This window comes from Equus quagga, chromosome 1 (genome assembly GCF_021613505.1).
Source record: "Equus quagga isolate Etosha38 chromosome 1, UCLA_HA_Equagga_1.0, whole genome shotgun sequence".
Classification (NCBI taxonomy): domain Eukaryota; kingdom Metazoa; phylum Chordata; class Mammalia; order Perissodactyla; family Equidae; genus Equus; species Equus quagga.
This window is the reverse complement of record NC_060267.1, coordinates 146,365,488-146,391,910: the sequence shown is the minus strand read 5'-3', so window position 1 is coordinate 146,391,910 and position 26,423 is coordinate 146,365,488. Positions and strand designations below refer to the sequence as shown.

The 26,423-nt window shown below is 46.3% G+C and overlaps 1 protein-coding gene across 1 annotated transcript in view; it reads left to right on the top strand.

Moving 5' to 3' along the window:
• ITGA9 (integrin subunit alpha 9) overlaps positions 1 to 26,210 on the top strand; it is a 330,548-nt gene extending 304,338 nt beyond the window's left edge. The window contains exons 27-28 of the mRNA XM_046668517.1: positions 10,601 to 10,720; positions 21,651 to 26,210. Of these exons, the coding sequence (XP_046524473.1) occupies positions 10,601 to 10,720; positions 21,651 to 21,749 (219 nt within the window). The 3' untranslated portion in view covers positions 21,750 to 26,210. The remainder of the gene's footprint in view (positions 1 to 10,600; positions 10,721 to 21,650) is intronic.
• The last annotated feature ends 213 nt before the right edge of the window (positions 26,211 to 26,423 follow it).

The following is a 26,423-nucleotide window of genomic DNA, read 5'->3' as shown; positions in this document are numbered from 1 at the left end:
TCGGGAAGTCAGTCCTTCCAGTTTGGCCTTCCCTCTGTGAATAGGGAGCACTGCGTCTCCCTTGGGAATCAGAGAAGCCTGGGTTCAAATCCATCGCCATCACATCCTAACTGTGTGACTTTGGGTATCAGGTAGGCTCTAGGAGCCTCAGTTTCCTCTTCTCTAACACGGGAGAACCGCTTTCCACTCCCTGGACATTTGCCCTTTCTTCTGCTCTCTGCAGTTGCCCCCCACCAAAGACACAAGCCAGGGTATCTCAACCAGAGGGATGTCATCTAACATGGTAAACAGATTGACTCCAAGAGATGCTTCTTATAGTTCCTTTGTTGTACTGCTTCTTGATGCAAACTGTGCAATTTTTACTGTCATTAAGTGGATTGTGACTTGTGTTTTACCGTTATGTGGCCAGTTACAGTTAAAATTATATTCCACATGGCAAGAGAGTTTCTCCCCCTTGAACCTCAAGTTATATTGAGATGTAGGATGAAGAAGAGGGTCATTGGAAGATCACCACCTCCCCCATCCTGTACCATCATCAAAAGTTGGTGGGCGGTCCTCCTCTCCTGACCCACCACCCGACGTGAGAATTAAGTTATAACCATACGGAATTGAGAAAAATCCCAGCATAGTTTGCCAAAACACATGAGCCATATTTCCTAATGGTCACCAATTGCTTGTTCATTTGATCAATATTTATTGAGGGCTTGCTGAGGGCCAGGCCCTGTACCAAGCACTGGGGATGCAACAGGGAACAAAATAGACATGGTCCCTGCCCTCCCAGAGCTGAGTGAGGGGGCGACAGGCAGTACACAAGGAAGCACAAAAGGGTTTGTTTCAAATTGAGGTTAGTTTCATGGGAGCAGCCTGCTTTAGACTGAGGGGATCAAAGAACGTTTCTCCAAGGAAGCTGAGACCTGGAGAGTGACAAGGAATTAGCTTGCCAGACTTGGGGAAGAGTGACCCAGATGGGGCTCGGGGCAAGCTGTAGAAAAACCCAAACCACTTGCTGTGTTCAAAGCTGAGACCAGTGTGGCAGGCACTGGTGAGCAGTGAAGGCATCTGTGAGGGAAGACAGGCCAGGCCATGTAACGCCAGGGGGCAGTTAAAAAGAGAAGCCCTTGAAAGCTTCTGTTTTGAGCAGGGAATGGCATGATCCAATGTATATTCTTTGAAAATCACAGACTACTGTGTGGACGATGGATTGTAGAGGGGAAGGGTGGAACTAAGGAAGCTAGTTAGAATGTTGTGTCTGTCACTTGGCAAGAAATGATTGTAGCAGAGGGGATAGACATGGACAGATAGGTTTATATCAGCAGAAATGTGGCAATTTGTGCTAGTCACATGTATGGAATGTCTCTCCTAAACGGTTGGGAGGGATCAAATGGCATCTTAATGAAAAGCCCCTTGCCTGGGGCATCCACATGGGCATTCAGTTAACAGTGGCTCTCACCATGTAAAGAGACAGCCATGGACAGGATGAACCAAATGAAGAATAAGCCTCTCCCTCCCCCAAATCCTCAAGTCTTCGTCAGTTTACTCTAAACCGATGATTTCCAGTCATCATCATGATTATCATCATCGTTATTTTTTTTTAAACAACAGAACTTATTTCTAAATTGAAATATACTTTGGTTGAATCAGAGGGAGGGTACCTGGAACTCCCCCCGTTTTTATCTCCACCTTCCCTTGGTGGCTTCTGCACCCCTTCAATGAGCCCCTTGGGTCCCAGGGAGCCCTGGGAAACCCTGCCTTGGAAGGCTGCCTTTTAAGACAAGGCTGCTGTCCAGTCCATCAAATTCTCTCCCTAGACCCACATTGTACCCCCAATAAGTGTAAACGAGAAAAATTATTTACCCTCAAGACTTCCATAGCACAAACAGGTGAACAATGCACACATATCCATGGCCAGACAGACGTACATGTGCACACAGCACAGTATGGTCATGTGTTGAGAGTGCCTGTGCTGAAGAGGTTAGGGCAGGCCGCATGGAAGGAGTGACCCCAGAACAAGTCCTGAAGGAATTTTCTAAGTGGACAGAGGAAGGTCAGGCACTCCAGATGAAGTCAGATGGTGTCTTAGGTTAGATTCTCGAGGAGCAGACCCTGAGATGAGGATGTGTGTGCAAGTAGCTTATTAAGGAAGTGCTCCTGGTGAGACCAGGAAGGCGGTGAGGAGACAGGATAGGGGAAGGGAAGAAGGGTAGTGAGGGTGAGAACCCTGGCCTCAGCCTGATCCCGTGGGGAACACCTCAGAGTTGGTCCACCTTGAAGCAAGGGAGCTGGGTTTTCATACTCCTGTACCTGTCAGTCGTTGACTAGGGGTGGCCCCGGGAGTTAGTAAGTGCCAACCAAGGTACTTCACTCTCTCCTGATGCACGCTGGGGGAAAGTGACTTCCAAAAGCTGCCCTCCACTGGAAGCGAAAGCATGCAGAAGCTGGCGGTTGGGCCTTGAGAACTGATAGAGGAAGCTGAGGGGATCTGGGCAGAGAACCTACAGCATTTGACGCAGATGGAATAGTCTCTGCCCCACGTGTAGCTCCAGGTCTCTCTATACATAAGGACTTCATTGTTTTAGATTCGTTTGTATATGTTCTATTCTGTGAGTGCTGGGTGTTTGATGTGGTTATCTCCTGTCACTCTCACAGCACTCCTGTGAACTAGGTATTATTACTCCCATTTTCTGTTGGAGAAACTCGGGCTCCAGAAGGTGAAGAGACCTACTAGCCTGAGGTGCCACAGTTTGTCAGTGGAAGAGCCAAGATTGGCTGCCAGGCCTGCCCATTTGCAAGCCCTGAGTCTACCCTAATCTTTTGCTCCTCTGACCTGTGCTGTCCTGTTGCCCCATGCCCACACACAGTGGGAACCCCATTCTGAGCAGGTGGTAGGAAACACAGTCATGGGTGGTAAACAGCTGGCCCTTTGCCTTAGGAGTGACCCTTGGCTCTGGGGGCCTCAGGAGCACACCATGTTCTGACTTAGAGGTCTGTTGATTCTGGAACTCTTCCTGTTGTGGCCTGATTCCTAATCACATGCACAGCTACTCATCAAGAAGTACTTCTCCAGGGCCCTTGCTAGCTTGAGTTAAATGAGCTGCATTCTCCTCCTCCCTTTAAAGAGCGGTGGTGAGGATTACCAGGAATAGTAGATATTAAACCTCCCAGCACAGTGTCTGGCACACAGTAAATTCTCAACAAATGTGACCCATTATTAACAACAAAGGAATTAACACCAGCCCAGCCCATTCCTCTGGAAATTCTAACAGAGCAAGGAATTTCTGAAACCCGGCACCTGACAAGTGTGGGCGTGTTTGACATCTCTGTTTATCACAGCACAGACTTACAACCTCGATCTTGCCAAATGCAGTTTATTTTCTCTTTGTTGATGTCGTCCCCTGAAGTCTCCCTGCTCCCTTGAGCTGGGTGCTTTCTGAAGGGTATGTTCTGAGAGCAATTTAAGACATGGTTCCACTGAGAACGTTTGTCCCAGCTCCCACAGCCTTTCTCCCTACTCCCTTCCCTACACCCCCACTGGCTATTAGATGTAATCAGAAGCAGGTGAAAATGTCGTTCCATTGTCCCAGATGTTTTCCCCTTTCTACTTTTAATTTACATAAATTCCTTCCCTGTGTGTGTGTGTGTGTGTGTGTGTGAGTGAGTGATGTTGACTGCAGAGAGCATCTTGCTGTTGTAGTTGACCTTCAGCTGACCTGGGTCTGGGGTCGAACCTCCCCTCAGGGGGGTGCTAACTGAACTATCCCCCTAGCACTGGAAGCCCTCCATCCAGCAGAGGCCTGGGCCAGGGGTACCCCCATTGAGGTCATGTTCTCAGGCCTTATGGAGACCTGAGCATTTCCAGCTATGGCATTAGGTATATTTGCAATGGTCGGAATGTAAAAGTTTCCTGAAACACAGAAGTGGATCAAGCACTGTGGTTTAGGTTTGCCAGCTGCCTCAGACTGGAAGTTGGCTCCTGGTTGTTCCTTGATGCCAGCTTGCAAACCTCAGGTACATTAAGCTTTACAGCAGCAGGCAGGATGCCCAGTGCTGGGCTTACCATCAGCCTAGCCTGTTGTCTGTCCTCCTCAAAGGCTCTGTTGAGGCAAATCCTCATGCTCCTCATTTCCTTACACTTTATTAGTTAACGTCCACCACATAAGCCCTCCATCTTCAGTCTGCGGCCGTGCCGTCATCCATCCCTTCACTGGTCAGAGCTTCTGCCTTCTCCATCTCTCAGCCTCCTACCACCCTCTAAAACCAGACTCCCCTTCAACCTCAGCCTTTTCCCCCCTTTCACACCACCTTCTCCCCTGGGAAAACCACATTCCTTGCAACCCTCTTACTGGGGCTATTTGTTCCTTAAACCCCCACATGAAGTTCTCCCTTCTAGTCTATATTCATTTCGCAGCTAGAGTGCTCTTTGCAAAATGCAAATCATGTCACTCCCCTGGTTAAAACTCTCCGTTGGCTTCCCATTCCTCTTAAGATAAAGCATGTAATTCTTAACCAGCCTCCAGCCCTTCCTCCCCCTCCAGCCTCATCTCATCCCTGCCAAGCTCACTCCTGCCATAGGGCTTTTGCACGTGCTGCTCCTTCTCCTTGGAATGATGTTCCCTCTCCTCTTGGACTAGTTAACTTCTGCTTATTCTTTAACTCTCAGCTCAAGCAGTTCCTCAAGGAACTCTTTCGGACTGCCATGTGTCTCACAGTCTTTTATACCCATGAACCTCTCCCTTGGGGCACTTTCCAAAATTGTAATTTTCCATTGATGTGTCTAATTGGCCCATATTTTCTGGAAGTGGAAGCTCCATGAGGGCAAAGACTGCTTCCTTTATTCATCAATGAGCCCCTACAGTGCCTGGCACATAGTAGTTGCTACATTTGTTGAACGGGTGGACAGACAGATGGACAAATGGGGTGGATGCACAGATGGGTGGACAGACAGATGGGGGGTACTGCGCACAGGGATGGATGAATGGCCAGGACTCTCCCAAAAGAAATAACACTTGCAAATATATTTTTTAAAGTAGAAGAGAAGCACACTCAGAGACTCCAGGTTCAGATCCCATCATCTCTTTTGTTGCAGACTGAATCCTATTGATGCTTCATCTAAGGCTATGGCAGAACGGACATTGCATTTATTAATTTATGTGTTCATGAATCACATAAGGAATCACTACCTTGGTTTAGGTGACAGGGGAACGTGCAATTTGAGTCCTTGTTCTGTAAGAATTCACAGTGTACTGGAGTCCATCAACAGGAAGATACATCACTACCTTACAGAGTGGGAAGGACTTAGAGCTGGGACTATGGAGTGCTCAGCTGAGGTTTTCAAACTAAGCTTTGTGGAGCTGTGGGTTCCCTGAGTTGGTTCAGGGGCTGCTGGGGTACAGAGGGACAGGCTTGGGAAGGGAGACTGAGCAGGCTGGGCTCTGACTGCCAACCTTCTTTACAACCAGAGAATCTCCACTTTTTTCTATTATATACATCAGGATGCTACTGTAGGTTTTTTCTGATAAAAGAGGTTGAAAATTGCTGTTTCCGACAGCTCAGAGAATGATTAATTCTGCTGAAAAGAGAGGAGTAGATCAGGCTTCTTGGGAGAGGAGATATGGGAGCAGAATCTCCCTTTTTAAGTTTTTCTAAAATCTGGCTTTGAAATGCTCAGTTAAAAAATAATCTTAAGGGGCCAGCCCCGTGGCCGAGTGGTTAAGTTCGCGCGCTCTGCTGCAGGTGGCCCAGGGTTTCACCAGTTTGAATCCTGGGCACAGACATGGCACAGCTCATCAAGCCACGCTAAGGCGGCATCCCACATGCCACAACTAGAAGGACCCACAACTAAAAAAATACACAACTATGTACCGGGGGGCTTTGGGGAGAAAAAGGAAAAATAAAATCTTGGTAATAGATTTGGTAATAAAAAAGAGAAAAAGTACTCATAATCTTAAAAAACGCCTATGTACTTTTAAAATTTCCTACCGTTTGTCTAGACAGTTGAAGTCTTCTAGATATTAAATTGATATGCTGATTTTCTTTTCACTTTATCACTTATCATTTTTATCATGTTATCGTGTTTTCAAAAGTACTTAAAACTTGGAAATCCGTCAAAAAGATGATTGCATGTACTTTCGATGGCTCACTGGAACATTCCCTAGCCCCTTTCTACTCAAAGTGTGGTCCTGGAACAGCAGCCCTGACATCACCAGCAGGCTTATGTGGCATGTAGAATCTCGGGCCCCCCTCCCAGACTCACGAATTCAGAATCTGCATTTTAACAAGGTTCTTCATGTGATCCTTGCACACATGAAAATTTGAGACAAGGTTTAACAGGCCTGCCTAGCTCTCTAGGGCCCAGATTCTGTGAAGTTATATATTAACTTGTAGGAGACTGATAAGTTATCAATGCCTTTTGCCAGTTAAGATGAAAATGATTTCTGTCTGGCAGGAAATATAATCCTAAAGGTTATAGTTTATTGCCCTATACAGTATTAACCAGTTTTCTATCTGATTTCAGCATTCTTTTTTTCTTCTGTGACTACACACATTTTCAGATCCTTCTTCGAAGTAGCTTTGCCATCCTGCTTAATAATGAATTAAATAAATCTTTAAAGTATATTCACTATGTATTTGTATGTATATATTTGTATGTTTTTAACTTTTGAAAATTACACTTTGACAGCCAGATATATTATCATTTTTCATAGCTCTGCGGTGTTCTACTTTGTGATTGACCATAATTTACTTAATTATTGCCCTATGGTTAGACATTTAGGATATTTCTATTCTTTACCAATATAAACAGTTCTGCAGTGAACATATTTGAATATAAAACTTTTTCTGTGTTTTATGTTTCTTTGAGTAAATTTTCAAGTACAGAACTAATGGATCAAAGGGTCTGAACATTTTTAAGATGCGCAGTATTGGAGTCTGTCAAATGGACATGAATGGAAGAGCATTCCAGGTGGAAAGCAGCCTGCAGAGAGGCTGGAGACCGCAGGTCTCACAGGGGAGACGACTCTAACCAGCTAGAATGTGAATGAATGTCCTGCAAGGGGATGGAACGGTAGGAAGGAGGCCACATTGTGAAGAGCCTGGTACCCTGAATTCTGTATTCAGTATAAGGGAAGCCATTGATAGTGTAAGTGGAGAAGCGAGCTGATGAGACCTGGGCTTTAGAAAGACAACTCTTAGCAGCAGGGAGGCCACTCCAAGGCTCCTGAAGTAGTGCTGGTGAGAGAAGACCAGACCTGAACTGGGGCAGTGACTGAGTATGGAAACAAGAGAATGGAGAGGAAAGGTATTTAAAGAGGTACAGGGGCTTAGCCAGGATCACCCGCTTGTCAATGGGAGAGACATGACCTGTCAGTACTTCTTGACTCTCCACGGAGTCCATGCTGCTGTTCCTGCCTTTGGGTTTTTATCGAAAATGTGACTTCTTACAGGATCTGTGCAGGATGCTCAGATCATCACCCACAATGTGTTTATTAGAGTCGTGATGTGCGGGAACCAGCTCTGCCAAAGCGTAAAGCACACGTCCAAGAAGATGAATGGCATCACTAAAAATAAGAAAGATTAAACACACATTCCGGGGAAGTGACAGGGCATTCTTTTGGAATTTGCCAGACTAAACTGTAGCAGATACTCTTAACCGGCTTTACAGCTGACCCCACTGAGCTCACAGCCTGTCTCAGCAATTCATTGCCAACAAGGAGGCTGAGCAGACTCTTATTACACGTCCACACACCAGGAGCTTTCACAAACCTACCTTATTTTCCCTTTCAGACCTCCATTTCACAGAGGAGGAAACTGAGAGTGATATCTTGGTTGCCTCAGGTCATGCCGCTTGGCCATGGTGCCTCCTGAGTAGTCTGTACAAGACACCACGGGAGACTCAGAAGGTGGGAGGTGATTCGATCCGCAGCTTTTTAGGGGAAAGAACTCAAAGGCATGAATCTGACTTTAAACACAAGAATCTCTAATCAGAACCAGGTAGAAAACAGTGGGCTTATGACGACAGACTTTAGAGCCCATTTCTGTCCCACCACCTCCCGCCCCCAAGTATTCCTCCTTCAGGATTGCCTATGGTCTGAAAATCACTCTTTGTAATGGCCCCTAAATGGGTAGGATGGATAGATAAACTGTGGTGTATTCACACAGTGAAATACCGTACAGCAACAAGAATAAACATGCTACGATCTGGATGAATCTCCCAAACTTAATGTGAGGAGAAAGAAGCCAGACGCAGGAGTTCACACTCCAGTTAGCAAGAGGACAAAAGCAGGTGGGGCTAACCCAGGCTCTTAGAAGTCAGCGTGAGAGGTGTGACTGGAAAGGAGTGTGAAGGGGGCTTTGGAGGAGCTAGTCACATTCTGTTTCTTGATCTGGGAGCTGGTTACACAGATGCATTTAGCATTCAGTATATGAAAACTCAGTGAGCTGTACACTTAGGTTGCGTACACTTTTCTCTATGTATATGGAGACGTCAAAAAAAAGTTTTTAAAAATTAAAAAGTAGCCAATCATGTACAAACTCAAAAAAATCTCCCTGCCAGCAATGATGATGCTAATAGGAGCACCCGCCATTTGTCATGGGTGGGCTCTGTCAGGTGCTGTGCTGGGGGCTCTATGTGCATTATCCTTGAATTCTCTGGGGAGGTGCTGTGCTACCCCTGTTTTGAAGATGAGAAAAATGAGGCTCAGAGAGGTAAAATACCTTGCCTAAGGTCACACAGCTAGTGAATAGTGCTGCAAAGAGGCCTCATTTCTACTCCCACAGTGACTACTGTGTCCTGTAGGCAGTTTTCTTCCATTTGTCCCCATGTAGGAAGGAATGTTTTCTGCTCTGCCCAATTTCCCTTGAGATAATGTTCTAGGTTCAGGATCTGCAGGTGAGACTGTGGCAGCCCATCTGCCTCTTGAATGACCATCCGCCCCCTCCCCCCAGCACATACACACACCCTCCTACCCCAGCTGTGGGAATGGACACGGTGAAATAGAAGTGGTCACATTTTCGTTCCTTATCACCTGGGAAGAGACAATAAATGATCCATTTAATCAACAGATAGTCTTTAAAGAAAGAGCCGCCATCAGCAAGGCACTCTGTAGTGTGGTGGTGACAAGCTCAGATTTGAGAGTTTGGTGTTGGCTAGACCTGAGTTCAAATTCTGACTCTGCACTTAAGCTACATTGTCCAGAGCAAATTGCTTGTCCTCTCTGGGCCTCCATATCTCCCTCTGTAAAATGGGTGTTGAATACTTCATGGGGTGGTTGTGTGAACTAGACAAGAGATTACAAGAAAAGCGCAGAACCTGACATGGAGGAGCATTTGAGAAATGTTAGAGAGAGATGGGAGCCAGGCCCTAAAAGGGTAACATAACAGTACTGGGCAGTATCCAGTCAGTGCTGTGCCCAGTCACCACTTGAGGGTTGAGCAAGGGGCAGGACCACTGGGCTCTGGTGATCAGTGCAGCTTCCTGGCAGACGCAGAACATCAGCTGGCCCCCAGGGTTGAGCTAGGTTTAGATAGACCCTCCCCAAATGGGGATTCCAAGGACACGGCACAGCTTGGACCAACACCTCTCTGCAGCCAAGGGAGACAATGACTGCCCGGAGCTGGGATTTTTGTCTCTTTAGCAGTGAGGAGGTTGAATGTGGCAGCGGGGTGTTAGGAAGGGTTATTGGGCAGCAGAAAACACAATAGATGCTTCTGAATTCTACAAAACTGAACTTTACCATGACCAGTGGAGCTAAAGCAGAGCCAAAGGGTACAGTCAGTGTTGAGCTATACATGTTAAGCCATCAGTCCTCTGGCAGGAGGGTAGTGGAGCCCTGGTTTGTTTCCAGTTTCTGTGGTGTAAATACTCCCACCATGGCCCATTTCAAACTACCATTGCAATGTCACTAGATGTGGAGTTGGGAAGAGATGCACATGGCTGGCTGTCATGAGCCTAAGTGAGCCAGCTCCAGCTCACCACTGAGTTTCCATAAGAATTGGGAAAACTTGCCTCACTGAGATATGGGCTCTGATTGCATATGGCTCCCATTGGAAACTGGAGCACAGCTCCTTGAGTGAGTGCCTTCAGTGTGCTAGGCACTGCCGTGAGACCCAAGACAGACTGTGTTCCAGCCCCTGTGGAGTCCACAATCTGTTGGGGAAACTGGCATTGATCAAATAATCGCACTAAGTTACACACTGAGCTGAACACTTGGAAAGAAGCACTGCTGTCTCATATGGAGGGCACACCCACATCTTTTGTTTCAAAACAATAGTAAAGGGGAGACTTGTTGTCTGCTCTGAATCAAGAATATAGTGCATCCTCTAAGTTTTTCACCACACTTTTGTTCCCCTCCTGATGTTTAAATCAGGCTTGTCAGCATTACAACCCTTTGAAGAACTGGGGCTTGGATTTCAAGTGCCTTTTTAGATCCTAGTGAAAAATCCATCAGTCTACAACCAGGAAATCACTCAACAGAGTCCATCCTTTAGTAATAACAGTCTGGACACATCTCTCTGGTTCGCTCCAAATGTCAAGCCCAGGCTGGGCTCCATCATGCTATGGGAACTTCCATTTGGGAAACATTGTCTCTTTCGCTTTGCCTCCTAGGTGGTCTTCGAGGCCTTGCATAACCTGGAGCCCCGAGGCTACGTCGTGGGATGGATCATTGCCATAAGTTTGCTGGTAGGAATCCTCATCTTCCTGCTGCTGGCTGTACTGCTCTGGAAGGTGAGTCTGGCAACCGCAGGTCCCCATGGAGTCCCCTCTGGTGGCTGCCAGCCCTCCTGCCTTGCCAAGGTTAGAGCTCCTTGGAAGAGGTTTTCTGGTGGAGCTTCCTTCATGGTGCAGGTACAGTGGAGGAAGAGCAATGAATGGAATCTTGGCTCCTCTCGAGGCCATTCACTGCTGAGTATTGGACTGCTTTAGAGAGAGAACAAAACTCTGACTCTCCTCTTTTCCTGCCTTCCCACCAGTCCTAACATAGGATGGTGAGAGCCTAACTCCAAAACAGAAACTTGGGGAGTAACAGCTGAGACTGGAGTGGTTTGCCATTTACTTTAAGAAAAAACAAGAAAAGAAACTACAGAGCAACTCTTTGTTCTTTTCCCCTGAGGAATATGAAAAAGATTTCTGCCCAGAAGACTCAGGTATGGGTACGAGTCTTGAGCACTGCTTGGGTAGCTGCATCGTAAGTTCTCCCAACCCCATGGTGACCCAGGGTGTAGGTTGCCCTGCCTCCTTCGCCAGGGAACCCCTGCTCATCCTTCATGTCTTGCCTCTTGTTACTGTCTCAAGGAGAAAGGCTTGTCCTCACCCCCAAGTCTAGGATGGGTTCTTTGCCTCACGTTCTCTTCTCAGAGATCTAGAGTCTTTTTACTTCAGATCCTCTATGTTCATCAGTAATGGTTTCAGAGTCATTGCCTGATGGAGGTCTGTCTCTTCCACTGGACAGTGATGTTCCAGGTGAGTGGGGCCCATGTCTGTTCTTGTTTCCACTGTCGCCAGCTCCTAGGACACTCCAGGGACTGTAGATGGGACTTCCTGACACCAAACCCCTGCTTTTCCACTGTTCCAGGTTTCAGGGGCAGGTGGAAACAGCCTCTCACATTATTGTGGATGGATGCTTTAAATTCAAATAAGTAGCTTTGGGGGGGGGGGGGGGGGTTACAAAATAATTTGTATTTATTGGTCAAACAGTAATATATCAATAAGGAGAAAAAAGTTATAAAACACTCAGGAGTCCACATCCCAGAAATAACCATGGTGAGCACAGTGTTGTCTTTTCCTGACCTTTTTCTCTGCATAATAGACGTAGACCAGGCATTTGCATAGCATCCACTTATTTTTTAACAGTATCTTAAAATTTCCAGTAATATGTTCAATTTATTTTCAGGCTCAGCACTTCTAAAATTAAAACAGTGGGTTCAATTATTAATCTGAAAAAACTGTAATAAATACACTTCAGAGTATCCAAGAAGTCTAGAAATACAGGAAAAATAGTATTTTTATTGTACATTTTTTAGATTGACAATTTTTGGACTGATTGCTTTAAATTTAAAGATATTTCACCTGAAAAAGTGTTTGGAAGTTGAAGATAAATATGTTGAGCATATTACTTGAAAATGAGTTTATCTTATGCCCCCATGCTTTTCAGACATCCCATGTACTATTTTGCAGCCTATTTTTCTCTGAACACAAAATTGTGAACATCTTTCCACATCGTTAAAAGCCCATTTCTAGCACTGTCTTAGGCTGTAGATGTCTGCGGATTACTCATCCAGTCCTCTGATGTTGGAATTTAGGTGGCTCCTGGTTTCACACTTCTTTTAACAGTGCCACAGTGAATATCCTTGGAGCCAAATATTTGCACAAATTCTTCACTACATCCTTAAGATGAAACCCTGGAAATGGAATTACTGAGTCAAAAGAAACATATTTTTTAACCCTCTTATTACATATTGCAAATTGCCCTCTTGAAAAGTTAAAGTGCCCATTTTTCTGTATATTTTCCAGGAGTGGATATTACTTTTTAAAAACAATCTGCCAGGGGCCCGCCCAGTGGCACAGCGGTTAAGTTCACCTGTTCTGCTTTGGCGGCCCGGGGTTTCCTGGTTTGGATCCCAAGTGTGGACCTATGTGCTGCTTATCAAGCCACACTGTGGCAGGCGTCCCACATATAAAGTAGAGGAAGATGGGCACAGATGTTAGCTCAGGGCTAGTCTTCCTCAACAAAAAAGAGGAGGATTGGCAGTAGATGTTAGCTCAGGACTAATCTTCCTAAAAAAAAAAAAAAAAAAAAATGTGCCAATTTGTTGTTTGTTTAGTCTGCATGGCCAGATAGATTCTTAATTCTCCCTTTTCTCCAACTCCAACTCCTTCCTGCTGAGCCGGCCTCGGGTCTGTGGGTGGAGAACAAAACCAGCTCAGTGTTTGGGATCTGAAAAAACAGTAAGGGCTTGGGCGGGGGCGGGGGGTTTCTGTGTATGTGTCTGTGTATTCCTTCCTTCTGCCTTTGTATGGACATTTGAGATGAGAGAAAATGCCGTCATCCACAGCTGGGTACAAGGGAGCAGATAGGGACACAGAGTAGGAAACATGGTGGTCATGCCCCATTCCCTCTTATGGCATGTATGCCCTGCTTGTGGCCACCCCACTTGGCTCTGCCACTCGGGAGTGGCCCATCTCCTAAGCACAGGCTCCTTCCACCTGCTATCTGCTTAGCTTTGCTTCTGTTGTGTTTGCTTAAAGAATTTGGTTACAGGAGGTGGCTATTGTGTTCTGTTGTGTTGTGTTCTGAGGTCACTCAGCTGTGTGTGATCCAAGCTGCTGGGACCTGAGAAGGCAGATATCACCTTCTGCCATGGCCTGGGAGAGAGAGCAGAGCAGTGGCTGTCAGGGGTCCTTAACCCAGACAAGGGCTGCCTTTGCCAAAGATGTGGAGGAAAAGGGTCTCAAAAAGCTTTGAGGAAGCTGTTGAGTGACGCCGTGTGGGTCAGTAAAGCTTTGCTCATCATCCAAGAGCAATATTTAATTCAGCTCACATTTACTGAACACTTGCTTTGAACCAAACACTGAGTTAGGCACCTGGATGCAACAATGATTGTGACTCTTCCCTTGCTTGAACACCTCACAATCTAGTACGGTGAGCTGTAAACCTAATTGAGGGTGGTGAGTGCTGTGCAGTAACTTCTCCAGAAACTGAGCAGATGACACCATTCCTCTGCCCAGCCCCACCCCAGCGGAATGAAAAGGAATGAAAGGTAGCATACAGTGTGTAACTGAGAGCACAGGCTTCCCAGGCTGCCAGCTGTGGACTAGGACCCTGGCTGTCACACTTGCCAGCTATGTGGCCTTGCAAGAGTGGCTTACCCTCTGTGACTGGCATGGCATCATTCCACCGTATCTGTTGGTCAAAGCAGTCACACACCAACCCAGATTCAAGGGAGCAGAAAGAGACCCTGCCTCTTAATGGATGAATGGCAAAGGGTTTGTGGCCGTCTTTTATCTGCTACATACGTGATGTTCGGAAATATGAGCAAAATCTTAATCTTTTCTTTAAAAGTCAATATTACAAAGGAAGATTTGCCTAACCAGAAATTTTGTTGTTTTAAAGTGGAGGAAACCTCATCTCTCTTCCATTGTATCATAGATAAAATCACAACTGAGTTCCTTTGGTGCAGTGTTCATGAACGCACTCAACATGCAGATGGGTAGGCTGTTCAGGCAAAGCTATAATGCAGTAAGGAGCTTGGCGGAGGGAGTTTCTTTCAGAAAAATACTTTCTTTCCTAAAGGCCTAACTAAATATGGTGACTTCATAGGACTTTGAGAAGGGCAAATGAAATGTAGGATTATTTTGAAGACCTACATATTCCTAAAACTTCAACTACAGACCTCTTGTCAACTCTGATTCCTATGTCTATGACCTAAGAATGATGCATAATATATGTTGAATAGAGATGTAATGTCACATTGACAGTCCAGTGCTCAGAAATCTGTTGATTAATGGGCTTAAAGTCCAGCCTGATATCTGAGTTATATGGGAGGTCTTACTGCTTCTGGCTTATTATCATATCTCACACATAATTCCCCTCACAAGGAAAGCCACTAAGTGGTACCCAGTTGCCACCACTGACTAGGAAACACTTCCCTAGAGTCTTCGAAGACAGGTGGGCAGTGCTCAAGTCCTCTTCCCTTTATAGGGCCACACCTCTTGCAGCTCCCTTAGAGTTGCTCCTGACCCTGCTGCCTGCGGTTGCTTGCCATTGCCTTGAGCTCATGAGCCAAAAATGGTTGTTCCCACAAATGTGTCACATAAATCATGGCATGGTACTGAAAACAGAACAAAACAGCTGGCTGAGCTGATGCATTCTTTATGCCACACCAGCCTGTGGGCCAGCACGCTTTATACTTGCAAGATGGCCAGTGCCTTCATTCAGCAAAAACAGTATTGGATCGCTAGTAGGTGGCAGCTGGGGGCAAAGGGACAGAGGTCAGCAACAGAGCCTTTACTCAGTCTTCAAGACCTCTGGGAAAAGCAGTGAAGTGACCAGAGATGGTGGCTGAGCCAGACATGCCCTGAGGGGTGAGCAGGACTTAGCCAGGTGAAGGAGCTGCGCCACCAGCTCCCTCCTACACATCACTGGGGTACAACTAACATTCCCATCATGCACTGCTTGTCTAAGAGAGAAGCGCCTTATGGGGTCAGCACAAGCCTTTTCCAGAGTGGAGCTCCAGGCTCCCTGCCCAGCACTCAGCCTCCTCCTCTGCCTCTGACTCCAGGCAGACCCCGGGGCCTTCCAGAAGGTCCGCCTGCTGGCATCCCAGGCACTCTCTCATTCTTGGCGGCAGCAGGCCCTGGCTCTGGCACAAAATCCACAACAAGGGCCCAGAGCTAACCAGACCCTTCTTCAGATACTGAAATGGATCCTAATCAGCTTTCCCAAAGCCGGGATGTTAGCAGACACTGGGAGCCATAATTTAAACTTTATGTGCAAGGATCACAGTAGCCTGCCAAACCACCGTGCAGGAAGAAAACTTTGAAACACGAAACTCTTTTAAGGGGAAAAATCCAAATGAGTCCCCTCTCCTTTCCTTTAGCCCCTGACTAGGTTTGAAGCGGCCTGGGCCTAGGCCTGGTACCTCTTCAAGACAGTCATAGAGGCCTGTTTATGAGAAGAAAGGTCACTTGTTCAGAGGTACAGTAAGGGTAACAATCTTGTAAGTAACTTGCATCTTTAAGGAATGCCTTCAACTCATTAAGCCAGCCTGAGTCACGTGGTATGAGAGTGAAGATGCTGGGATGTTTTTCCCTTAGAAGAAAAAGCCTCATTTGGAGCCCCAGGCTTCTCTCTCCTTGCCCTCCTCTCTCCCTCTCCCCTCTCCCTCGTGCAGTTTGCCAAAACACACAGACCCCCACTCAGTGAAGGAGAAAAACTCCGCATGCTCTACTGCTTTCAGCCAAGGAAGCTTCCTCTCCCTCCCCTCAGACCCTTTGCAAGCCAAGATGACTTGGGGCAAAGCGAAGTGCCATTGCCTTGCCAGCCCTGTGACCAGTCTCTTCCCCAAAGGCCCAGGACCTGCTAGCTCTTCCCTTTGACGAGTGGTGAAGAGGCAGGCTGCAGGGTGCCCTCACAGAAGGGCTGCCTCCAGTCAGCTGGGCTGTTCCAAGAGCCTGCTGCCTTAGGACTGGCTTTGGGCTCATGGTTTTTATTTGAGAGCCTTACTTCTGACCTCAAGCAGAAACACTTAGAAAAATAAATCTGTGAAATGGCTCAGAGACTGTGTAAGGTTTGGCAGCCCCTGCACGGGTCTTTAGGGTTATCACCTTCCCTCCAACCAGGCTGTGAGAACCCATCCTTGCTTCCCACCCCCCGAAGAAAAAGAAAACGAGCAGACACAGGCGCACGTGAGTGCGCACACACGCACAGACACCCTTCACTCTGCCTCAATCAAAACCATGTGCCAGAGACTCTCAGTGGGGACTTATTTATGTTTGGAAGTAAATATTGGGCTGATGTTGCACTGTCGAAATCTCAAGACAGAGACATGCTATGTAAATAATCAAGTCACTGAAGAGACCCAGAAACAGGAGGCAGCCCAAGGGCCAGGGAAGGAGGGGGAGGGGATCTCACAAGAGACCAGATGCCAAGGAGTTATGCTGCCAGCCCCTCAGTCACCCCAAAGTGGGCTGGGCAGGAGAGGCTGCTGCTGCAGCCCTGCAGACCCCAGAACTCGGTCAGGCCTTGTTTCCTCCTAGGCCTCATGCCTCAGGCAGCACCCCCCTAATTAGGGCTTTTCAGGGGAAATCTGCTGTTTCTCTAGTTTTCTGGCTGCTTTTGATACAAGTTTATATCAGAAAATGGTGTAAGTCTGTCAGGAGGGTTCAGTGAGCTGCTCTCTGGGGTGGCAAGCCCCTATCAGGACCAGCACACACAAAGCCAGAAAGCACACTGCTCCCTCAGCTTACAGCTGAGCAAAGCTTGGCTTCAGTCTCTCCTCCTCTAGGGTTTCCATGAGTGCTTCCTCTGCTACAGACAGAACCATTATAAACAGAGCCTTTTGCCCCTCAAGTGGCAAAGCAAGCCCTAGAAGGTTCCAGAAAAAGTGCAGAAAAACATTGACTTCATTGGATTGGAATTGAGTGTGGGGCTGCTAAGGGTCCAGTTTAAACTCATCACTAATCATTTCCCAGCACCCTCAGGGTGGGCTTGGCTGGCCACAAAAACAGCTTTGCCCAACATTACTCAAAGGTTTGCCCCAAAGTAACTATGAGCGCTAACGAGAGTGTGAGTATATGCCTATGGGAGGCCCTTGCAGGAGAGAAATGTCTTTGAAGTCTTGTTTTATCTTAATTTTTAAGAATTTTGGAGTTCCTTACACTTTATAATTTATCCATACTTTATTATAAAAGTTGAAAATTCAATTTTCCAACACTTTCCAAAAAATATTTGTGAAAAACGGACACCAGGCAAGGACTCTGTGCCTTGTTCATTCTTTGCGTGAGTCCTAGGTACACAGCTGTGTGCACCATAGGCTGCAGTGTCAAGTGTGCTTTGGGGACCAACAGGAAAAGCCATTGTTGTGTTCCACGGCTGGGAGAGGTCTGAGAATGCCATCCGTCTCCTGGGCAGAGACAAAGACCCTGGTGTTCAGAGCCAAAAACTGACCCTGCGCTGTGGTCCAGGGGGTGGGTAGCTGGAGAGTGAGCAGGACTCGGCTCCATATGCCACGTCTCTCCCATCCGACTCTTCTGAGGAGGACCTCTGGCACCTGGCAGGCCTAGGATGACACGCTTGTTCCAGGGACCATTACCTGGTAACTCAGAGCCTTGGGCTTTGGATTCTTTATCAAAAGGCTGAACAAAAACAGCTCCAAAAACAAAAAGGTGATATTCTCCTTTTCTGAACTAGAATTAGTTTGATCATGTGAGAAACAATATTAGTTTGACAGGACTACAACTAGACCATACGGCACCTTTATGCAAACTAGTAAACAGCACCCCTTCCTCAAGACGCTTTCCTTCTATCTGTCAGAAAATTCAAAAAATCTTTATTGGAAAAGACACTTTACTGCCCTCTGCTGGGAAATAGTTGTAATAAATTTACATATCTATGATACCTGCAATGTGCATGCACCCTGCTCCTCGTATGCAGTGCACAGCCTGCACTACTGTACCCAGCACTCCCTAGCCATGAGAGTGGATCATGTTTTGGGAAATGGTCTTTGGGTTCCAAAGAAGGACAAATGTTAGTGGCAGCTCCAACCTCCCATCCAAGAGACTACACACAGGTCGTGCTGGGAACGGGGCTCTTGAGAGCCTGCAGTGTTGGATCGGGGCATAGAGTTTGCAAGGCTGTTTCTGAGAGCAGCTCTACAGTCACTGCTGGGGCTTGGGGGTGATTTTCAGGCCTCGTGCTGACACCACTGCACTTGAGAGAAAAGAGCTTGCTTCTGGATGCCTGCAGGAGATGCTGGCACCTTCACTGTGTTGGTAAGAAGTGTGACATACATAAAACATGAGCACACGAGAGCCACGTATGAGAATCAGTTCAGGTGCTCTAAGTCCTGGCTGGATTGTTTGTACACACTCTATCAAATCCTTGCTCTAGCACAGCTATGAGAAAGGGAGCCGACCTTTGTCCTTCCTAGAGGTGAAGAAGAAAAGTATGTTCAGCAGCACAAAGTACAATGATGCTCTTCAGCAGTACAGAGATACTCTTTATGTCCAGAACCCTGTCAGCTGCCGCTCTACCAGCATTCCTATGGGTATTGGTTCATTCAGTAAGTCAGACAAAAAATATCGAGTGCTGTATCAGTTAACTCGTCCTGCATAACACACCACCCCAAAGTTTAGTGGCTTAAAAGCAACAAGAGTCTATTGCTTATCTATTATAGCTCACAATTCTGTGGGTTGGCGAATTGGACTGAGTTCAACAGGGTGGTTCTTGAGTCTTAGCTGGACTCACACCCACATCTGCAGGCAGCTGGGTGTTGGCTGGTCTAGGAGGGCCTCAGCTGGGTGGACTCTCATCTTTCAGCAGGCTAGAATAAACTCGTCCACATGGAGGCCGGGCAGCGTTCTGAGGAAGTAAGCAGAGGTGCGAGGCCTCTTGAGGCCTAAGTGGGAATTGATACAACATCACCTCCATTGTATCCAGTTATCAAAGCAAGTCACAGTGCAGATTCAAGGTGTGGGAAGTAGATCTGCCTCAGGATGGGAGTTGCTACACATGCTCAAGGGCTTGGATACAGGGGGAATGAAGAATTGTGGACATTTTCGCAGTTTATCATTGGTACTACGTACAGGCGAGATGCTGAGCACTGGGGATAAAAATGCACAAATCCTGCCTTCAAGGAGTCCTAAGACAAATGCAGAAGATAACAAGGGAGCAGACAATTAGAATTCTGCTTGATTAGCGCCCCAGTGGAAGTATGTTACTTCTCTGGAATTAAACATGAGTAACCTGGGATTACGGAAACATTACACCATCAGCAGGCAGAGTATGTGGTAAAGAATCTTATCTCCGTGTTGTATCCAGCCTTATTTTCACAATTCTCCTCAGCTCAGAAGGTACATGTGACATATTTACCCAGTCAACCACATCTTTATCTTTGAAGAATGATGTTTCAAGCAGTAACTTCTTAGTTAGACATTTCGATTAAGTCTTGGGTTGCTTTTGTGGCCTTCTTGGCTGTGCTTTGAGGAGACAACAACGACCTTTTTCTAATTATCCAGACCCTTCAGGCCAAACACCCTTTCCACATCCCTTGCAGAGAGGAGAAGGTGGGAGAGGTTTGAGGAGAGAAAAGTCGGGGGGCCTCGGAAAGTGGGGTTCTGACAGATGTGGTCTTATGCTGAGAAGAAACTTCAGGGGCTAAAAACACTCGGAACTCAGTGTCTGCCTGCCTGCCACAAAACTGGCCTTGAGCGTCGAAGCTCAGAACACAAAACCCTTGCAAGCTCTTCTAAGAAAGCTTCTCCTCCTCCCCAGTTGTTCAGACTGCACTGCTTGGTTGACTCCCCTCAGAGCAAACTCGCAGGATTTCCTTGGCAGTGCATGTGATTGGCTCTTTCTTGGCAGCTCTCTTGGACAGTTCTCATCTTTGGTTGGGCCAATAAGCCCCCTTCGGGGATAGGAAGATGGTGCAGCAAGACAAATCCTGATCCCCACCTGCTTTCCCCTCTTTGGGAGAGCTCATGACCATCAGGGTGACTGGATGCTTGGCTCATAGTGAAGGAACATGAGCACAAATGTGCAGACAACAAAGAAGTTAGGTGTGCCCACGAGAGCTAGGTTTGCTTATGATTTGTTTAGGACAGGTTTTATATGTACATTCGTTGTTGGCAGCAGACTGCAGAGATCACTAGTCATGAGGGTTTTCAAATATGACTGTGGAAATTAGAAGCTAATGATAGTGTTGTACCATAAACCTGCAGAGCAGCATGCCTCCCAGCAGCAGACCCAGTGTATGTGTCTGTTTCAATTCCCCTGTTCAAGGGGATTAAACAAGGATTGGAGGGTAAGTAATTTATTTCAAAGATGGTCTCAGGAAACACTCATAGAGGAGTAAGGAAGCGAGACAGGGAAGAGAAGGAAACCAATAAAGGATGTGTTATTAAGCTGGTTACCACTGTGGGCAAGTTCCACTGGGAGACCTTGGTGGGACACGCACCTTAAGGTTGCTCCCCCCAAGGTGAGGGGGTGCTGGGGTATCTGTCCACCCACTCCAGTCAGTCATGTTTAAGGTCAGGTGCAGGGAGGGATTTCTGGCCTCAGAAACAGGCCACTGATGCTGGTGAGCAAAGAACAAGAGATGCCAGGTCTCCCTGAGTATGGAGGCAAAGGTAAGCTTGGGGCTGCAAAAAGTTGCTCAAATGCCTGGCCTGTGATGACTGTGTGAGAAAAACTAGAAGCTTGTCTTACCATATGTGAAAAGCCAAAAGACATCAGAGGGCAAGATCTTTTCGGAACAAAGCTCAAGGAAACTGCCATCCTGGATCAGGGCGAGAGGCCTCTGAGCGGGGTACACACTGCCGCTGTGGTGCACTTGCAGCGTGAGTTTCACAGGTCTGCAAGAAAGATCTAGAGGACAGCAAGATAGAACTCAGATCTGCAGACACTTTGAAGGCCTATCATTTAAGAGCAGTACTTATCAAATTATTCCACAATGGCTAATATCTCTCAGGATATTAATAGGTTTATCATAAGCCAAATAAGCTTGGGAAGTGTCAAGTCCTGGGTTTCTTAGATCCTTTACTGAGGGGTTATTTGATCCTTTACTGTTCTACTGTACATTATGACTCTCTTAAAGAAAGAAAGAATGCGTCATTTTCCAAACTCTTTTTTTACTCCCAAACACCTACAAATAATTCTCAGTAATTGGTGTTCCCCTGCACACAGTTTGGGAAGTACTCCACCAGAAGCACTTTACAAGGAACAAACAACTTACCGTAAGATAGCGTGCAGGAGGTCCAGGCATTTTGAAAAGTGGCTCCACATAAAGCTTGTTCTGAACTGGTCTAATCTGAGGAGTTTTCCCAGCCTTCCTGGTACTGTCAGTGTGGGTCATGCCTCCTCCTAGGCCAGACTGTCTTGCAACCAAACAGCTGATTCCCCAGCATGTCTGACCCAGCCTCTCCTCTTTCTGCCTTTCAGATGGGCTTCTTTCGCCGAAGGTACAAAGAAATTATTGAAGCTGAGAAGAACCGGAAAGAGAACGAAGACAGTTGGGACTGGGTCCAGAAAAACCAGTGACCTGCCACGCCAGTCACGTGACCCAATCATTCGCCTGTCATCCTTGATCTTTGTATCTTCCATATTTGGAAGAAAGAATCTTCTCCAGATTTTTCGGAGGCCCCACTGATGCTGTTCTCTTCTTCATTCTATTAAGCCCAGGTGCCAACCTGAGGCAGCCACTTTGGCCAGGTCACATGACTGAAGCCACCACCACTTCCTTTTAAAGATGAACTCTGAACTTTGGAAAGCAGGCTACAGAGCCGAGCAATATTTATGGATGCAACATGCGTGGTCAACCCTCAGGGGAAAACTGTTAGTTAAAAGTATTTTTATAAATATAAGCCTTTTATACTGATTATGTCTTTATATTTGTATCGATGTTTTATTATTTCTATTAAATAGTTATATAATTCACTCAAGCACTGATATCTGGCCTGAAATCTTGGAAATACATGTACATTCATACAAATTTTAAAGGATAAAAATCTTATTGTACTTTGGAACTTGCTGTTAAAAAAGACTTGCAGAGAAAATAATCTGAAGAAACCTCGAGTAATGAATCCACCAAGCGGCGGTGCTGCATATAAACTGTGGTTGTGGCAAGACCCCTAAGACATTTCACATCTTTATTGCCTGGAGTCAAGTTTGAAGTAATGTGCTAAAGAACTGTAAGTGTTTTTTCATATGTACCTTTCGTTGGAAGATTCCCAACAGGAATTTGGATGGAAAAACCTGATTCCTAGCAACAGGTCTGCTCTGCATCACCTTTATATAGCAGACATCTCATCCTCCTTCTCCTTGGATTAATAGATGAAAGCTTGGAGCAGTGCCAGGTGGTCATCTGGTAAACCTCAGAATGGCATCTCATCGTGGACATCATGCATCAGAGTCCACGCACCACAAGGACTAAATCAGTGCCCACCAAGCAAAGACTTGTATCTGAATGCTGTGATGTGTTGCCTTTTCATGGTAATTTGAATTCAGAGGTCTCCATTTCTATCACTCTTGCTATCCCAGCCAATGGTAATTGCGGATTCCTTCCCAGAGATGACCATTCAACCTGTCCTTATTTAAAAAAAAAAATAGTGGGGTTCCCAAGATGCAGATCCTGAGGCAAGGATTGGCATGCAAGTAACATATTAAGGAAGTGTTCCCAGGGCACATCAGGAAGGAAGTGAGGGAAGCAGGACGGGGAAGGAAGCCAGGGAAGGGTGCCGTTTCAGGAAAGGTCCCGTGGAGGGTAGCTTCAGCGTGATCCTGCAGGGGAGCTCTGGAGAATAACTTATGCCTCAGAGTTGTCCCAACCTGAGGCAAGGGAGCTGAGCTTTCGTATTCTTGCACCCGGGGGAGATGTAAAGTTTCTGCTCTCAGTTCCTGCTGGCAAAATGGCTCCAGTAGCTCAGAGGCAGTTCTCTAAAGGAGAGCTGCACCCTCAATCTGGGGAGGCACAGAGAAATGATGCACAGGGATCTGGGCGTAGCACTGACGTCCTCCCCCAGCCCCTGCACGTGTGAATGCTCAGTTATGGCCTTCAATATCCAAGGTCTCTATTTGACACTGTTTATTATCAGACGCACTGTGCTGCCCAGTTTTGAGTGCAATGTGACTTCCTAAAAGGGCAATGAGATGATGGATGTAGCATGCTCAGCACAGCGCCTGGCCCGTAGAGAACACTCAATAACTGTTAGCAGCTATGGCTGCTGTTACCACTGCTGGATAAACATCTGGTAAGAGAGAGAACATGTGGCTAAAAGCAGGATCTAACAGAGTCCTTAATGGCTTATTACAGCCTGCTCAAGCCCCAGGTATGTACAGAGGACATCAAATGGGCATGAAACAAGAAACAAGACCAAGGATCTTTCTTATAGGACCTTGCTTACTGGAAGCTAACATGTTGCCGGGGGTCTGTGAACATTGTTGAAAAGACATAGAACTCAAGTTCAGGGGAGACAGACTTTCTATACACATACTTGGCTAATACTTAGAAACATATCTAAAGTTTTGGCAGAATTATAAGGGTGCTGGGCCGTTGCAAACCTGGCATGGAATGTGTGTCTTTTCATTTCTTATGCAATTGACTCTGATACAGGAAGATAATGAATGTATCGTGCTTCCCAGAGGATTAACGGCATGAACTAGACTGATCTTAGAATGAGGTTGAGGATGTTCTGACAGAGGGATGGAGACACAGAGGTAGCTACAGTGCGAATGCAGGCAAAGAAACCAGTTCTCCGAGTTTACCTATGAGTTTACTCAAAAGTAATAAAGCAGTGTTGAGTGAGTTTTAGTCACTCATTTATCATATTTATGGGGTCCCTGCTGTGTGTCAGGCACTGTGCTAGGTGCTAGGTTCCCCAGAGAACACCACAAGCACATTTTGCCTGGGGGAGGCAAGCCTTCCTGCGATGGACTCCTTTATGAGACCTCATTTGCAGCTTTCCTTTGCTGGACTCTTGTTCATTGTGTCATGTCGTCCTTTAATAAATCATTTAGGATTCTTAGGCAGTAGGCTTGGGATGGCTCCATCAGCAGCTTTGGCCACATGCATTTACAGCCACTAACCAGCCTCCTGCAGGGGTGCAGACACATTGGTGACAGTGTAGAAGGGTGACTCACAGGCCCCCAGTTCTGCCAACCAAGGGGAAAGCCTCATCTGGGGAAGGGCAGGCTCCTGGGAGCAGTCTCAGAGCTGGGATCCATTTGTTTCTGGTTGATTCTGAATGGTAGACCCACATGAGTGGGCACATACCCAGGAGATTACTAAGACTTCATAAGGCAGTTTTTTAAAAAATCGTACATGGCATCACCAGGAGCAAATACTGGCAGCCACTCTAGAACCTGTTTGGGGAAGGACAGTGCCTCTGCTTGTCTGATCGTGCTGAGTAGCAGGTGGGGCAGCAGGCACGGAGGAGTCAACCATTTAGAACAGTGATAGAGAAAGAAGTCAAGCAGATTATTAGCACTCTCTCAATTTGGGCGGTTCACCAGCTCCATCCAGCTCGGAGCCCTCTCAGGAAAAGCAGACACAATGAGTTGGTGTGTCTGTTATTTCCCTAGAATATTCTTTTAAAATTCCACAGTGCCTTCCAGTTTCCACCTTTCCTGCTTCCATGAGTTCACTGTGGAATCCTATAGGATATTCTCTTGCAGAGCATTATTTCAGTCCACTTTAACTTTTAGTCGTGTATTCACTATGGTTTTAAACAACGGTCAGAATGATTGAGATGCTTTTTAAATATGGAAAAAGACCTTTATAAAAATCCAGTAAAATAATGCCCCTTTTTGACAAATGATTCACTTATGCTCAATTTACCTGGGACTCACAAGTTTGGACTATCCCGAAAGTGAGCCTTGGACCTGTCACAAAGAAGCCAGGAAGTTTAGAAACAAGAGGACACTCATAGGAGTGAGTGGGTCCAGTAGCTTCATGGTGACTGGCAGACACACAACCAAAATCACTTGCTACTGAGGTCGCTGAGGCTTTCCCAGTCAATTCTTCAGGAAAGTTCCATCATCATCACCAATTTTATCAGCATTCTGAATTTTGGTAAACTTTGTAGGAAATCCGATAGAAAGTCCTTCTTCACTGGGTCATGCATAGCCTGCAGCTCTTGAGCCAAAGGCAAGGAGGTTAAAAACAAACAGAAAACCAACAGGTCTCCTGGAAACATCTGGGACTCGTTTTCAATGCGGAAGTGGATCCCTCAAGTGATATGTGTGCTGTATGCTACCTGTTGAACCCAAGCATGGTAATTTTTTAAAAGCTTATTCTATTCTTTTATTTTTGGATGAGGCATTATGACCAAGTGAACACAGCTGCTCATGGGTTACATGTGAAACCTACACCTGATGAACCTATGCCTGATTCAAACGTCCCAAAATTTAGAGGCACTGCAAAGGATTGTTATTGGAGGAAATGGCCCTTTAACAGACAAAAGGCAGAAAATGAGTGTCATTTCGGAGATGCTCCAAGTATGCAGAGTTTTAGTCGATGTTTTGTTTGCTATATAGAGCAATAATATACACAGTGGAGAATATTTTCTGAAACAAAGAATCGTTGAAGGGAGGATACAGAGCCAGTAGGGCCAAAATGAACCTTCTAGAATGTCTTCTGATTTTCAGCAAATTGTGGGGATAATGAACAAATCTTCCATGTGGTGCAACGCTTTATAGCACAATGATCTAGATTTCAGACCTTGTTAATGTTTTTTAGAATTCTAATGTGCACGGTGTGACTGGCAGAGTGAGTTTAAAAGCTTTAAGAGTGATTATTGCATGGCAGGCACCCACGCTAACTTCACTTCCAGAACTTGACGCATCCATGTACGTTTCCGTTGAGGAATTCGGGCGGGAGGGGTGTTCCTCCTCATAAGGTCACGTGTATTAAAGTCTATGCAGTCACTTCTAATTCACTTGCACTGTTTGGGGAATGCAGGTTTACAAAAATACATGTTTGGAATAAAAAATGACTGCGAATGATTCAGGAGTTCGGTTTATGTTTTCTTTGCTGATAAAGAACTTGAACCTTTTTAGGGTGGTGAAGATGGCGTTTCAATGTAATACAACATGAGCGTTAAAGAGCATGCCCGAGTTCGTCTAATTGCACAGGAACAACCCACTCGATGTGGCTGAACCATCCCCAATCCTTGGCCTCTATTCTGCGGCCACCACCACCTCTGTGCGTCACCTGCC